The sequence below is a fragment of the Vanessa atalanta genome, chromosome 15 (assembly GCF_905147765.1).
Source record: "Vanessa atalanta chromosome 15, ilVanAtal1.2, whole genome shotgun sequence".
Classification (NCBI taxonomy): domain Eukaryota; kingdom Metazoa; phylum Arthropoda; class Insecta; order Lepidoptera; family Nymphalidae; genus Vanessa; species Vanessa atalanta.
The window spans coordinates 607,362-620,500 of NC_061885.1; the positions used below are offsets into that span (position 1 = coordinate 607,362).

Below are 13,139 nucleotides of genomic sequence, written 5' to 3' on the forward strand. Positions count from 1 at the left end.
GCTATTATCTACTGATTGTCGCAATAATTACCTACGCATTAATATGCATACAGTACTCAGTTCACAGTTATGATCATTTCTGAAGTACTATTGTTCTGTGGGGAATAGACAAAACATGGCATTAAGCACTTTCCGATACAGGGGAGCAAACACAAGCGATACTATAAATTCATTGAAAGAAATAACAAACTTATTTTTATCACCCAGATAAGGGATTCGAACCTGGGAGTTTGGTATCTGCACCCTAAATCAACGAAGCAAAATTATAGGTATAAGAAGAAAAGTATAAAACTTAATATAATGTTATGAAAATTTTATAGAAAATATTTATTATAAAAATATAAATTTGATTCTTACTTTTGAAAGTACAAAAATATGCTCCAGGTGAGGCTCGAACTCACAACCCCGGCATATCTCACACGAACACTGTCTTATAAGTACCGTGCGCTAACCAATTGCGCCACTGGAGCTGTGGCAGCTTGGTCAAAAATACAATACGTATAGTACGATCAAAATATTCGATTTCGATAGATGACGTAGTTTTGTGATGTAAATGTCAAATCACTTGTTGGAAAAGTAAACTCAATCTGATTTTACAGTTTTTTATATTTTCTATTACAATAAAAGCGCTGTGAATGTTACATTGATTTTTTAATTCATATTAAACAGAAACATAAAATAAATGTTACTAACTTTGGAATTGAGTTTTATCAATTAATAAACTGACATTGCGTAAAGATAAACACAAAATGGAATGTAAACGTCATTTGTGTGCTGTAAAATTTATGTTGTGATTTGATTTTACAAAATAAAACTAGGTTTTTTACGATCTGGATGTAGAACGATAAATGTGCGACATTAATCTTCTGTTTTAAGTATCTGATGTTTTCACAAAATGAATTGGTTCGATACTTCGGGGCTAACGAGCTTAGCCAAGTCAGCACTGAAAGAAGCCCAGAAAACTATTGATAAAGCGTTAGATATTCAGGATGATAGTAATGAGGAGCAGGAAGATGAGGCAGAGGGTCCATCAACATCTAAATCATCACCTAGTACGAGTAACACACCTCAACAGGATAACTCCGATTTTTTTTCCTCTTGGGGTCTCACAGTCAGTGCCGAAAGCGGAGAAACCGATGCCATAAAAGAGCAGCCCGTAGTGACCGAAAGCCCCTCAAAATCAAATTCTCAAAGTCTGTGGGGATCTTTCGCTGGCTCATTCTTTGAACAGCCAAAAACGGATACGATTGTCCGACCTCCTAAAGCAAAGTCTATGAATGTTATTGCGGGCAAATATGACAGTCAGGATGATTTGTTTTCAAAAAGCCAGCTTGTTATGTCGGATGGTGCTGAGTGCCTTAATTTAACCAAAGAGGAATCAAAGAAGTTAGATGAGAGACGTAATTCCTCCATGTCAAATGTGCTGTCATTTATGTCTAGTAGAAATAGTTCTGACTCAGTCGAAGTATTGTCACAAAGTTTAAAGTCTACTCCTGACTCTGAGGCAGCATCGTGCCAGTCTGTGTCTCACAGTAGCAGTATGGGCTTAAAACTTAATTCTGAGTCTGTAGAAATATTGCCCGATAGCCTTGTAAGCCCTAGTTCAATTGAATGTCTAGGCTTTGATAGCTATGCTAGTGATAAAAACAGCAGTGCCTCTTCAAATTTCTCACCTGGTGATATGTCTGATAAGAAATCTACTCCGATCGGAGAAAGAACTGAAAGGGCAGAAACTGCAGATAGTGTCAGCCTAGTTGCTGATGACGATGAAGATACAATGTCCTATAATTCTATATCTGAATGCACTGCTCCCACTGTCCTTGATACGGAGGACAAACCTGTAAGTCCTTTCCCTAAAACTAATAGAATGGATCCAAGAAGAGGCAATGAGAAGGAAGTTACACTTTTAGAACAACCTATCCTCCCTCACAGGATGCAAATCAGTGAAAACTCTTCCAATGACGGTTCATGGTCTGACAGAACCTTGAATGCTGACAATGACAGTATTACTCTTGAAAATTCTGCTGAAGAACATAAGAAGGATGTTGAACCAGAGGATATATTTATTGAGAAGCTGAGTGACTCTTCTTCATTTTATAATGTCAATGTGACAAGTGATTTTTTGAGATCTGAGAGCTCAGCTTTTGTCAATGTTGAGAAAAAGCAGTGTAGTCCACCTGAAAGCAATGAATCGTCCCAAAAGGAAGCCAGTATAAAAGAGAGAATATCACCAGTCAGCTCTGATAGTAAAAGTGATTTAGTTAAGATTGGTTCAGAAAGAACATCAGGACACACATCAGGTGATGAATTGGAGACTGCCACATCATCAGATATAGAAATCATTCCAAGTCCCAACGGAGACAGTAGTAATGGCTGCAGAAATAGCCCCGGAAAGTATGGCTTCAAGCAGAAACTAGATGGTGCAATTTCTCCTAACCTTGTAGATTTAGTATTAGGTAAAAATTTAGCTACTAAAATTCGGGGTCACACCAGGGAGTTATCCGAAGCTTCAGTGCAAAGTAACACCAGTGACGAAAGCCAATGTTCAGAAAATGATCGCCTAATGCGAAGACTGTGTGAGATGGCCGAGATATTGGATGCGAGAGAGAATAGACTGATGGAAGTGAGCAGAAGTAATGCTGAACTTGCGGAGAGCAATGCAAGCTTGAAGAGTCAAGTGGAGTCTTTGTTGGTTAAACATGAAGGGGGAGATATAAACACTATTACTGAAGACTACACACAGAGAATGTCAGCTCTTGAGAAGAAATTTCAACAAGCAATTAGAGAAAAGGTATTTGTTTAAAATTAATGTAATTACAACACTTTACTATTTTAATACATAGCATGAAATAAGTATGGTTTTTTAAATCATATATTTTTCTATGAATACATCTATACAGGATATATCATTCAAAAATATAGTTTTATTGACTTATTATCTGAATTCACCAGGATCAATTGCGGAAACAGCTGGATAATGTCAAGATAGATATGACCCGAAAGAATTCATCAGATTTGGAGAACTCCTTGAAGGAGAAAGACGAGATAATAGCACAGCTCCATGAGGAAGGGGAAAAGCTAGCCAGACATGAGCTACAGCATTCAAATATCATCAAAAAGCTTAGGGCTAAGGAGAAAGATAACGAGCAGGTCATCAAGGGGCTCCGGTAAGAAAAAGTATATTATATGAGCTGGGTTTTATCCGTGACCTTGTTTTTGCTACTGTTTGTCATTTATGGAGAAGATGTTAAATCAAATCACACGGGATCTTTAATAACAATTTTATTTCTTATTGAATTATTCTCAAACATAATATATAGCGAAATCAACTTCGGTCCAACCGGTGCCCCAAGACCCCTCTTTTTTATTTATTATTATTAAACGCTTTTGATATTCAGGGATAAGATAGCCGAGCAGACCGCCGAACTGGACCGCGTAAAGCGTTCCATGGCCGCCAAGGAGGAGCTGGAAGTGAACCAGATCGAGGCCGTGTACCGGCTGACCACGGCCAACAAGAAGTTGGAAGCTGAACTTGCTGAGGTGAACCTTTACCGTACAATACAAGTCGAAACAATGACAGCTTGAGGTGGTCCCTAGCGCTCACTGATAATAATTAATACTTTAGCCAACAAGTGAGTCAGTGGAATTACAGTTGCCAAATCAAAAATTACAGCTAACCATAAGGTAGGACTACTTCCTAACTAAAAAAAAAAAAAAAATCGATCTAAACAATAGGAATAATAAAAATATTTTTATATGCTATTAAGAAATATAATTTCATAGTAGTTTTATCAGAAATTATTCGTGGTAATACTTAGCGCGACATCTTATCGATGTTTGTTTAATTTATTATTTTTTATTTCGCGTAGTGATTAAATACTCGGATACAACAGACGGCATTGCTGAACTAAACATTCAAAATCAAAATATACTTTATTCAAGTAGCATTTACAAAAACTTTTGAATCATCTTTTATTAACAAACTACATTAAGTGAAGCTACCACCGGTTCGGAATGCAGATTCTATATATCATTTATATAATAGATGAAGCCGTTTATGTGCTTAACTATTGTTTATAATTACTTTATATTTTGGTATAGGAGTGGGTAGGATTGAAGTTATACTGATAAATATTTTCAACTAATTTAGATTACTTCGGTTAAAATATTTATATGAAAATATTTTCTATAAAATAATTGATAAACACTGAGATAGTCATTTTATTAGAAATTGCAGATTTATTTCTAAAGCATTATCAATTCCGTCTTGTTTTATCTTATCTTTTATCTATTTGCAATAAATAATTAATTTATCGAGTATTCTATCGGAATATATGTTAATTGAATGTTTATTAGAATTTAGGTACAATTTCTGTTGGAGTCATTTATTATTTGTATGTTCAAGGTCATTTCTTGTACTCTTCACAGGGTGTTTGCACACTTTCATCTCACTTCCGCATTTATTATATTATGTGGGACGTTAGGGTGTTTTAAGTTTGACATACTATGTGGCGCCCCAAAAATGTTATCGTGTGCCCCATAACACAGTAAACAACGGTACACGATATTTTTCTGATTTTAATCATATATACCTCAATATATCTAATTAAATAAATACGAATATCTTTAATTATTTGCCGTGGCGTGCATCCCATGCTTTAAAAAATTCACTAAAATATTTGCATATTACAAATCCGTTAGATTCGGATCGGTATAGCACCGTCCGACCGCATAGCCGGGGAGACGGGAGAGTCCCAATCTCGATCATAATAACCGGTCACTGAACCGTCCGCCGCGCGCCCGCAGAGTCGCAGCGCGCTGGACGACGCCTCGCAGAAGCTGGAAGGCACGCGCACCGCGCGCGACGCCCTCAAGCGGGAGGCGGCCGACCTGCGCCGCGACGCCGCCGAGCTGCGCCGCCAGCGCGACGCGCACGCGCACCTCGCCGCCGCCGCCGAGCGCGCCGCGCGCGACGCCGCCCTGCTGCGCGACGAGCTGCGCCAGCTGCGCGCCGAGCGCGCCCGAGGTGCGCGCCGACCCCGCCCCCCGACGCCCGCGCCCCACCCGCCCTCACGTGCGCCGTCTGTGCAGAGGAGCAGCGCTGGGTGGCGCGCGAGGAGGCGCTGCGGCGCGAGGCGGCCGAGGCGCGCGAGGCGAGCGAGGCGCAGGCGGACGCCGAGGCGCCGGCCGCGCTGCTGCAGCAGCTGGCGGCGCTGCAGCGCGCGGCGCTCGAGCGGGAGCGCGCGCACGCCGGGGCCGCCGCCGCGCTGGCCGCGCAGCTGGGTGAGCGCCGCCCGCGGGGAGCGTCCTCGCGCCCGGCCGCCGGTTCTAGGGCTCCGTGTGTCCGCAGAGGAGGCGCGGCGGCGGGCGGCGGCGGCGGCCGAGAGCGAGCGCGCGGGCCGCGCCGAGGCGGCGGCGCTGGCGGAGCGGGCGGAGGCGGCGCGGGCGGAGCTGCGGCGCGCCGAGCGGGCGCTGCAGCAGCTGCGGGACGGCGCCGCCGCCGAGCGCGCCGAGCTGGCGGCGCTGCGGGAGCGCCTGCGCGAGTGGGTGTCTCGGGATTGACCTTTCGGTCTGCGTCCGGCTCCGGGCGATTCGTATTCCAACGACAATGTCGAAACTTTTCAGAAAGGAGAGCGAGTCGGAGCGCCTCCGCTCGGAGAGCGAGGTTGAGCTGGCGGGACTGCGCGCGAGGGTGAGCGAGCTGGAGGCGCAGCTGGCGGACGAGCGCGCCGCACTCGACACCGAAAAGAAACGAAATGCTATTCTACAGGTTACCTCCGGAGACCTTCCTTGTCTTCTATTCCTTGAGAGCTATTGGCGCAACCCCCAAAACTATTGTGATTTGGAAAGTTGTATCTTCACGCCTAATTTTGTATGGCCTTCAGGGCCTTTTCTATATTAGATTCGACCAGCCCCACCCCTGCTCCTATAGATATACATACATATTTATTTAATATACACGTCATCACCATCCGTGCGTTTCATTAACGATGCTCAGTCGGCAGTCGCGTGTTGCAGGAGCAGGTGTCGGCCCGCGGGGACGCCTCCCCCGCGCACTCCGTGGCCTCCGACAGCTTCTCCACCTCCTTCTGGCAGACCGTACGCTATATCCGTCGCTTATACAATATGTCCCAAATATCCTGTGCTTCCTTTTCGATCTCCTAACTTCGGGGCCGCAGGAGGAGGGGCACGCGGTGGCGGGCGGGGGCGCGGCGGGCGCGGGGGGCGCGGCGGGCGCGGGCGGCGTGGTGGGCGTGGAGGAGGCGCTGGCGGCGCTGACGCGGCGCGAGGGCGAGCGGCGCACGGCGGGCGCGGCGCTGGCGGCGCTGCGGGCCGAGCGCGCCGCGCTCACGGGCCGCCTGGCGCGCCTGCAGGACGAGCTGGCCGACTACCAGGTGCGGCTCGCGACGCCCCACTCGCCCGCTTCCGACTCGCAGAGCTCACCGCTCGTGTCCGCCCGCAGAACGTCCAGGAGCAGTACGACGCGCTGCTGCAGATGTACGGCGAGAAGGAGGAGCAGCTGGCGGAGCTGCGGCTGGACCTGCACGACGTCACGCAGCTCTACAAGGCGCAGCTGGACGAGCTCGTGCGCCTCAAGCGGCTCGCGCGATAGCACGCGGCGCCGCCGCCGGCCGGCGCCCCCGGGCCCGCTGCGCCGCCGCCCTCCGAGTCCGCATTTTCCGAGTCGCTCCCGAGAGGCGCAGTCGATCACCTTTCGAATTATTCCAACCTCCCTATTAAATTCATAGAGCGACCCGACGTTGCGTCCCTCGCACGATGGGATTATTCGTGTTGTGTTTCTCGATTTTATCTTTAAACTATCGTTCACGCAGAATATTTCCTATGATTATTATTTTTTAGCTGCAGTATATCACTCCACGCAATATTAGAGGTTAAACCGATATGTAACTAGTGCAATAATCGTTCATATCTTAACGTCGTAGTGTTTTTAAGTAAATGAAGCTGAATAAAGATATTGTCCTTCAATGGAAACAAACATTTTCCTTATGAAAATCGATATTATAAAATTGCGTTAATATTATGGAGAAGGAAAAACTAAATATTAGATTATCATTTGCTATAACAGTAATTACGACGAATTAAAATAAAATTCCAAATAGACAAAACAATATCTCATCAGATACAGCCACACAAATAAAAATAGTAAAATCTTAGTATTTTAGTAACAACGTACATACAATGCCTTTATTTGTGTGTACACAATAAAATACATAAACTAATTGAAAAAAATAAATAGTAAACCTTAGCCACTTATTTAATTAGGAATTCATAAATATTTCCGAAATTCATAAGTTATTTTATTGTATATAAAAAAAATATATAGCATTTCCTACGATATAATGTGCTTTATATAAATTTATTGTAAACTTTTACCTGAAGGAAACTCGCTAGCATTAGAACATGCGGCAAACACTTTAATTGTAAATAACATAAATTGTGATATCAAAAATTATTGACTCCAATATTCAGGATCGATTAATGTCGATCCGATCACTTAGCGAATACTAAATAAGAGCGTTTTATTATATCACCATCGTTTTCGTTATTGTCACGTGTATGTATTTTAAATGATAATTACGGAATTATTGCGGTATTGCCATATATAAATTAAATATTAGCCTAAAATATTTATAAAATAAATATTAATAATTTTATCTGTCGTTTTATTTATTTCAACTAACATTAATTTTCTTGTATTGACAAATACCTTGCTGTGTTTTTCTGGACATGTTTTAGAAGTTACATGAACAAAATATTTAAATCAATAAACTTTGGTATTCCAATAATTTATTTCATTTTGTTAAAATTTTAATGTATTTATTAAAATTAAAAGCTTATTAAATCCTTGAATCTTTATTTGTAAGGATTTTGTCTCATGCTATTTTTTAATCAATGAGATATAAACACTCACCAACCGGTCTTAAATATATGATTTATATGAATGTTTATCTAAAAAAATATACAACATATTAAACCTGCTTCATAGCCGGTCCGTCCTGGAACTTTAAATTAAACTAATATGAAATTGCATATCAATAGAATTAGTCTTTAATTGAACCGAATTAAAAAAGCTAAACCTATTATTACATATGAAATATGCACAAAAACAAATATTTAACAATTGTGGCAACTTTCAAATGCAGTCTTAACAATTTATTTTTAAATAGAACCACTGAATCTAATAATCCCTGCTTTAAATTAAATGAAAGCAACGTCTCAACGTAAGAAGGTAGTATGTGCAATAACAATTATATTTAATAATAAGAGGGTCTTTCTAAAATAGAGTTTACAAAAATCTATTTTCATATAGTCTGCAAACCTAAGTTATTACGTAGTGTACAACGACAAATATTGAATTCATATAGGTCGCCTTAAATATTGAAAGGAAAATGCCTTTGAAATTGTGGACCCTCGTCCAGTGAGGCGTCAAATCCAAAGTTATTGTAGACATTTATAAAAAAGCAATAACTATCTGTAGTCATTGTTTTTGAAATCAAAACCGGGGTTTACGAATATCATCATGTAATTTGCTAATTTATATATATAAAATATGTAACCCATGCCATCTGGAATAATGTAACTTTCAAACGATAAAATATTTTTTCAAATAATTAGTGGTTTCGTAGCTTACTTTCCGTATAGTAACAAAATCATAAATTCGTGTTAAAAAGTGGTTATTTATTAACGAAAGTTGAAAATAGTAATTTATTCAAAAATCCATAAATCAAAATGCATTTCTTCAAACGTTTGTCACGTGACACAAAACGCTCCTGATTGGTCGGGTTTATGATAACGTCACTTGCTCGTTAACCTCGTTTGCCTACTGCATGTGGATTATATGTGCCACAGATTACAATACAGGCAAGTGACGTCACCGACCCCATTGCAGCGCCATATTGTCAAAGTAGCATTTCGCATTTGCATTCGCGCGCTATTTAAATATGGAATTTTTAATTTGATATTTTTCAGCAAATATGTACGAGAAATAAAAAAAAAACAACTTTTACTGGGTTCCTTAACCTCTACTAATATATAAAATACTATATAAAATAGATTTTAAAAACCAGTCAAATAGCCTATTGCTTGATTTAATTTTAGATGACAGCATGTGATGACATAAAGCCTTTTTAACTTTTATTGTTACATTGTAAGCAATAAAAATATTATTTTGTGTTTCTACTTTTGGTACTTAGAAGGTATTGCATGCAACAGTAGTTTAATTTTCATGTTCTTAGTTTTAGTGTGCACAACTTGGAATGCAAAATCTAAATATTCTTTATTCAAGTAGGCTCATAAAGCACTTGAATCGTTGAATTATATACTAAATGTAAAACTGGTTCGAAAAGTTCTAAAGTTTTTATATATATTAATTAAGTTAACCGAGGTTATCAATAAAACAATAATATGACATACACCATTTATTAATATTATAATTATGAAGCGACACAAACATACAATCGGTGAATATATTATTCGATGATAATAAAAATAAAAACAATTTCGAATTTAACAAACAAACATTTTTTTTTTTGAACAAATCTTTGATAATTTTATATTATCCTAAATGAAATGTTACGAAGTGTTCGCATCAAATCTGAATAACTAAACAAAGGGAACCTTTTTTAAGATATTTGTTTTTCTAGAAAATGTGAAACTAAATCTGAAAAAAATAATTAATTCGAAAGAAAAACATGTAAGTAATAATTTAACAGTTTGTATAATATAATAATATTACATTCTATTACAAAAAAAAGGTGTTTTAAGGAATTTGTTACTTATTCAAACAATTTTTTAGAAGATTCGAATTGAAAATATTGAAAATAAGTTTTTGTTGAAACAAATAAATTCACCGCCACAATCACACAATATTCTACTACGATAGGTACTGATTACATGTTATAGAGGACGATTAACATTCACACCGCAAACACTCCCGGCAAATGCATATATATTTATAATATAATAAACGAGCTCGTTTCTGAACTTCATTGATATGACGACAGATATTATGACAAACGGTACCTTTGAGTTTTTTTTCACACATTGAATCACAAGATTGAAGATTTCCATACTAGGAAAGGCTTGTTTTTCTAACATTGAACATTTATTATTTTTAGACTAAACAATTATTACTATTGGTATACTTAATTTACTATAGAAGCTGTGTGACAAATTTATCATCTTCGATCGTCACGAGGAGATCCGGTTGGTGATGAAGACAGTAGCTAAACGTCACTTAGTGATATTTAAATTTGTGAAGATTCTATGAACGACTCTAATTATGACTTCTAATACTATTTCTATGGAGACTTACTTAATACGACTGAAATGAACAAAATGTAATATTTCAGACATGTAATGTTATTCGATATGATATTTTGTAGTTTTTTTATGTTTTTCATGAATAATTTTTAACATTTAATGAGCACATCGAATTTTTTTCTTGAAAGTAACGATTGCGATATATTTTCTATGAAGAGTTTTCGCTGTGATAATTATAAATGATATATCAATGAACATTCCCGAGAAACAAGCTCAAACTAGATAACGGTAATATTAGAATACATTTAAATATATATTCATAAATGTTAAGAGTAAATATTTATGTTAACATGTCGAATGAAGAATCCCGTTAAACTGTGGATGAATGAATATTAAACGACGATTTATTTTTTAATGAAGTCAATTATGGTTTTATGCTTTGTAACGAAATGTTGTCGTTTTCGTTAAAACCGGTCAAAAGCATCCTTATTTACCTTTTCCGTTTTTGAGCACATTTTTTGTCTGTGGTCCAAGTATCCGTAAGGAGATGTTCGATCCTACAGGTCGTAAGCCATACTAGTAAGAAAATAATAAAGTCTAATCTAAACATTTCGGTCTGCCGCGATCTCATAACCGGATCGCGTTCAGAATTTAAGGAGCTCGATTTCCAACATATTGCATAAAATGACATAAAAAATACATATATATTATCTGGGAAATAAACAGAAACACCGACGCTTAACGTACTGGTAAATTTAAGGGTGAAAAATCGAGCCTCGTCATGAAATAAGAATAAAATCGATTCTCGGTTCCGAAATCGTATCGAAGTCGGATTTGAAACTCGGCAATCTATCTCCGACGGAGTCCGGATGACGGCTGTCTGCCGTCCGGTCCGGTCCGGTCGCCCGGCGGGAGCGCGGGCCGCACGGCGCGGGCGTCCGGCGCCGGGCTGCGGTGCGGGGGAGGGGGCCGGCGCGGCCGACGGCGCCTTCACACCCACGCCATCCAGCCCTCGTACATCAGGCACAGGTTCTCTGCGCTAGTCGCTTCCGATATTATGTAGTCCACCTGGTCGTGCTGCGGCGCGCGGCGCGCGGGCACGTCGCGCGCCTCCAGCTTCAGGCGCACGCGCTTCCACACGCCGGCGCCCGTCGCGCTGCGCTGCTCGCCCGCTGAGGAGCACGCCACGGTTGTTACTTTGTATTGTATGTCATGCACATGATTATATCAACTGTGGAACTTCGACGGCAGATACGCACCATGCCTCACGGGTGCACGCGCTCCCAGTGCGGGCTGGCGTGTCAGTCTGCGAGCGCTCTCCGAGCCGCCCGGTAATCTGAAAGTTAACATTCGAGTGATTGAACGATTCATATTATTTGTTTTCCAGTCGATCATGGAAAACGAATCTCGGGCCAGGTAACTTAATTTACCCGACTTTCATATACTAGTTTTATCGATAGGGCGGAGAGTCAACGGGGGCACTAACTCGAGCAGCATCTGCAGCAGTGCCGGCAACGCCTCGCGCAGCAGCTCCGCATGCGCGAGCGCGGCCCGCACGCGAGTCTCGCCATCGGGCTCCGCCGCCGCCACGCTCAGCGAATCCGACGCGCTGCGCCACGCCGTCGAGAACTCCTGCGCCGGACTCTCGCCCTGGAACGCGAGTCGAGGGTACAGGGATCGCCCCGGCGGCCGGAGCGTCGACGAGGGAGCGGCGCGGCACTCACGTCCTGCAGCCGCAGCAGCGCCCGCAGCGGGCCCGCCAGCTCCATGTGCAGCGCGTCGCGCGCCGCGTCGGCCCCGCGCAGCGCGGCGGCGGCGGCGCGCACGCGGGCGCCCGCGCGCTGCACGCTGCCCGCCGCCGCCGCGCGCGCGCCGCCCAGCGCGCCCGTGGCCTCGTGCACCAGCGCCGACACCGCGCCCACCTGCCGGCCACCAGTGTCAGGTCGCTGGACGACTACGGTCTACGTCTACGGTCGGTTATGTGTAGTCGTTAAAGGCTTTACAGCATCCCCGCTTTCACAGTATCCGTTATATATGAAATGTGATCTGTGAAGCTTCAGTATTTAGTCTGTACATATAAAAGCGAAATACAACTCATTGATTAAAATGACCGGTTATACGAAACTGCCTAAGGGAGTTAAATCGGGGGTTGGAAATTTGTGTTATTATTGTATTCAATTTCGCGGTTTCAGGTTCAGCTAGTATTTCTATGTATTTTTTGGTCACGCTACCCATTGCGGGTCGATATTCCCCTCGGGATGCAACATCTCCATGAGCGACTCCTCCACCGGCGACACCTCCAGCGAGTACTTCTGGGCGAGCGTGCAGGCCTGCAATCGAAAGGAAAATCATGGATTTTCTACGAATAATAAATAATAGCCGTCAGCCGCATCGGCACAGCACCGTCATACACTCGAGTTCGTTCGGTGTCGTCAGGGTTTACGGAAACATTCGAACGCAAGCGGGCGGGGAGCGGCCGCGTACCTTCTCCCAGTGCGCGAGCGCCGTGCGCGCGGTGCGCGAGTTGCGCTGCGCGCGGGCGGCGCGGGCGGCGCGTGCGGCGGGCGCGGCGCTGAGGGCGAGCGCGGCGCGCGCGTGCGGCGCCAGCGCGGCGCCCGCCGACGCCAGCCGCTGCGCACGCGCGCTGCGCGCCGCCCAGCCCGCCTCCAGCGCGCGCACCACGCCGCGCAGCGCGGGGTTGGCGCCCGCGCCCCACTTCAGCCTGGAAACAGTCGAGTGAGCGGGTGAGCGGGTGGGGGAACACTTTAGACATTTTTAACAGAGGTGATCCCAGTAATTACTGGCCTACTTCTACACTTTAATCTTTAAGCTAAATATTTAAAAAATATTATAAA

The 13,139-nt window shown here is 42.9% G+C and overlaps 2 protein-coding genes and 1 non-coding gene across 3 annotated transcripts in view; 1 reads left to right on the forward strand and 2 right to left on the reverse strand.

Annotated features, from left to right (window-relative positions):
• Positions 1–376: 376 nt before the first annotated feature.
• Trnai-uau lies at positions 377–470 on the reverse strand. The gene is made up of 2 exons: positions 433–470; positions 377–412 (listed from the first exon to the last, which is right to left on the reverse strand). It is a non-coding gene; the product is annotated as a tRNA-Ile (tRNA).
• A 242-nt stretch (positions 471–712) lies between these two features.
• LOC125069509 (TATA element modulatory factor) lies at positions 713–7,637 on the forward strand. The gene is made up of 11 exons (XM_047679030.1): positions 713–2,791; positions 2,953–3,167; positions 3,399–3,540; positions 4,807–5,026; positions 5,092–5,283; positions 5,351–5,543; positions 5,626–5,770; positions 6,019–6,099; positions 6,180–6,395; positions 6,464–6,602; positions 6,672–7,637. Exons 1-11 carry the CDS (start codon positions 896–898, stop codon positions 6,815–6,817), a joined length of 3,585 nt encoding a protein of 1,194 aa, XP_047534986.1. The 5' UTR covers positions 713–895; the 3' UTR covers positions 6,818–7,637.
• A 1,852-nt stretch (positions 7,638–9,489) lies between these two features.
• The window catches only part of LOC125069484 (serine/threonine-protein kinase SMG1), a 109,246-nt gene continuing 105,596 nt past the window's right edge, over positions 9,490–13,139 (reverse strand). The window contains exons 9-14 of the mRNA XM_047678988.1: positions 12,769–13,006; positions 12,516–12,614; positions 12,009–12,206; positions 11,771–11,934; positions 11,544–11,620; positions 9,490–11,456 (exon numbers count right to left, since the gene is read on the reverse strand). Coding sequence (XP_047534944.1) covers positions 11,275–11,456; positions 11,544–11,620; positions 11,771–11,934; positions 12,009–12,206; positions 12,516–12,614; positions 12,769–13,006 — 958 coding nt within the window. The 3' untranslated portion in view covers positions 9,490–11,274. The remainder of the gene's footprint in view (positions 11,457–11,543; positions 11,621–11,770; positions 11,935–12,008; positions 12,207–12,515; positions 12,615–12,768; positions 13,007–13,139) is intronic.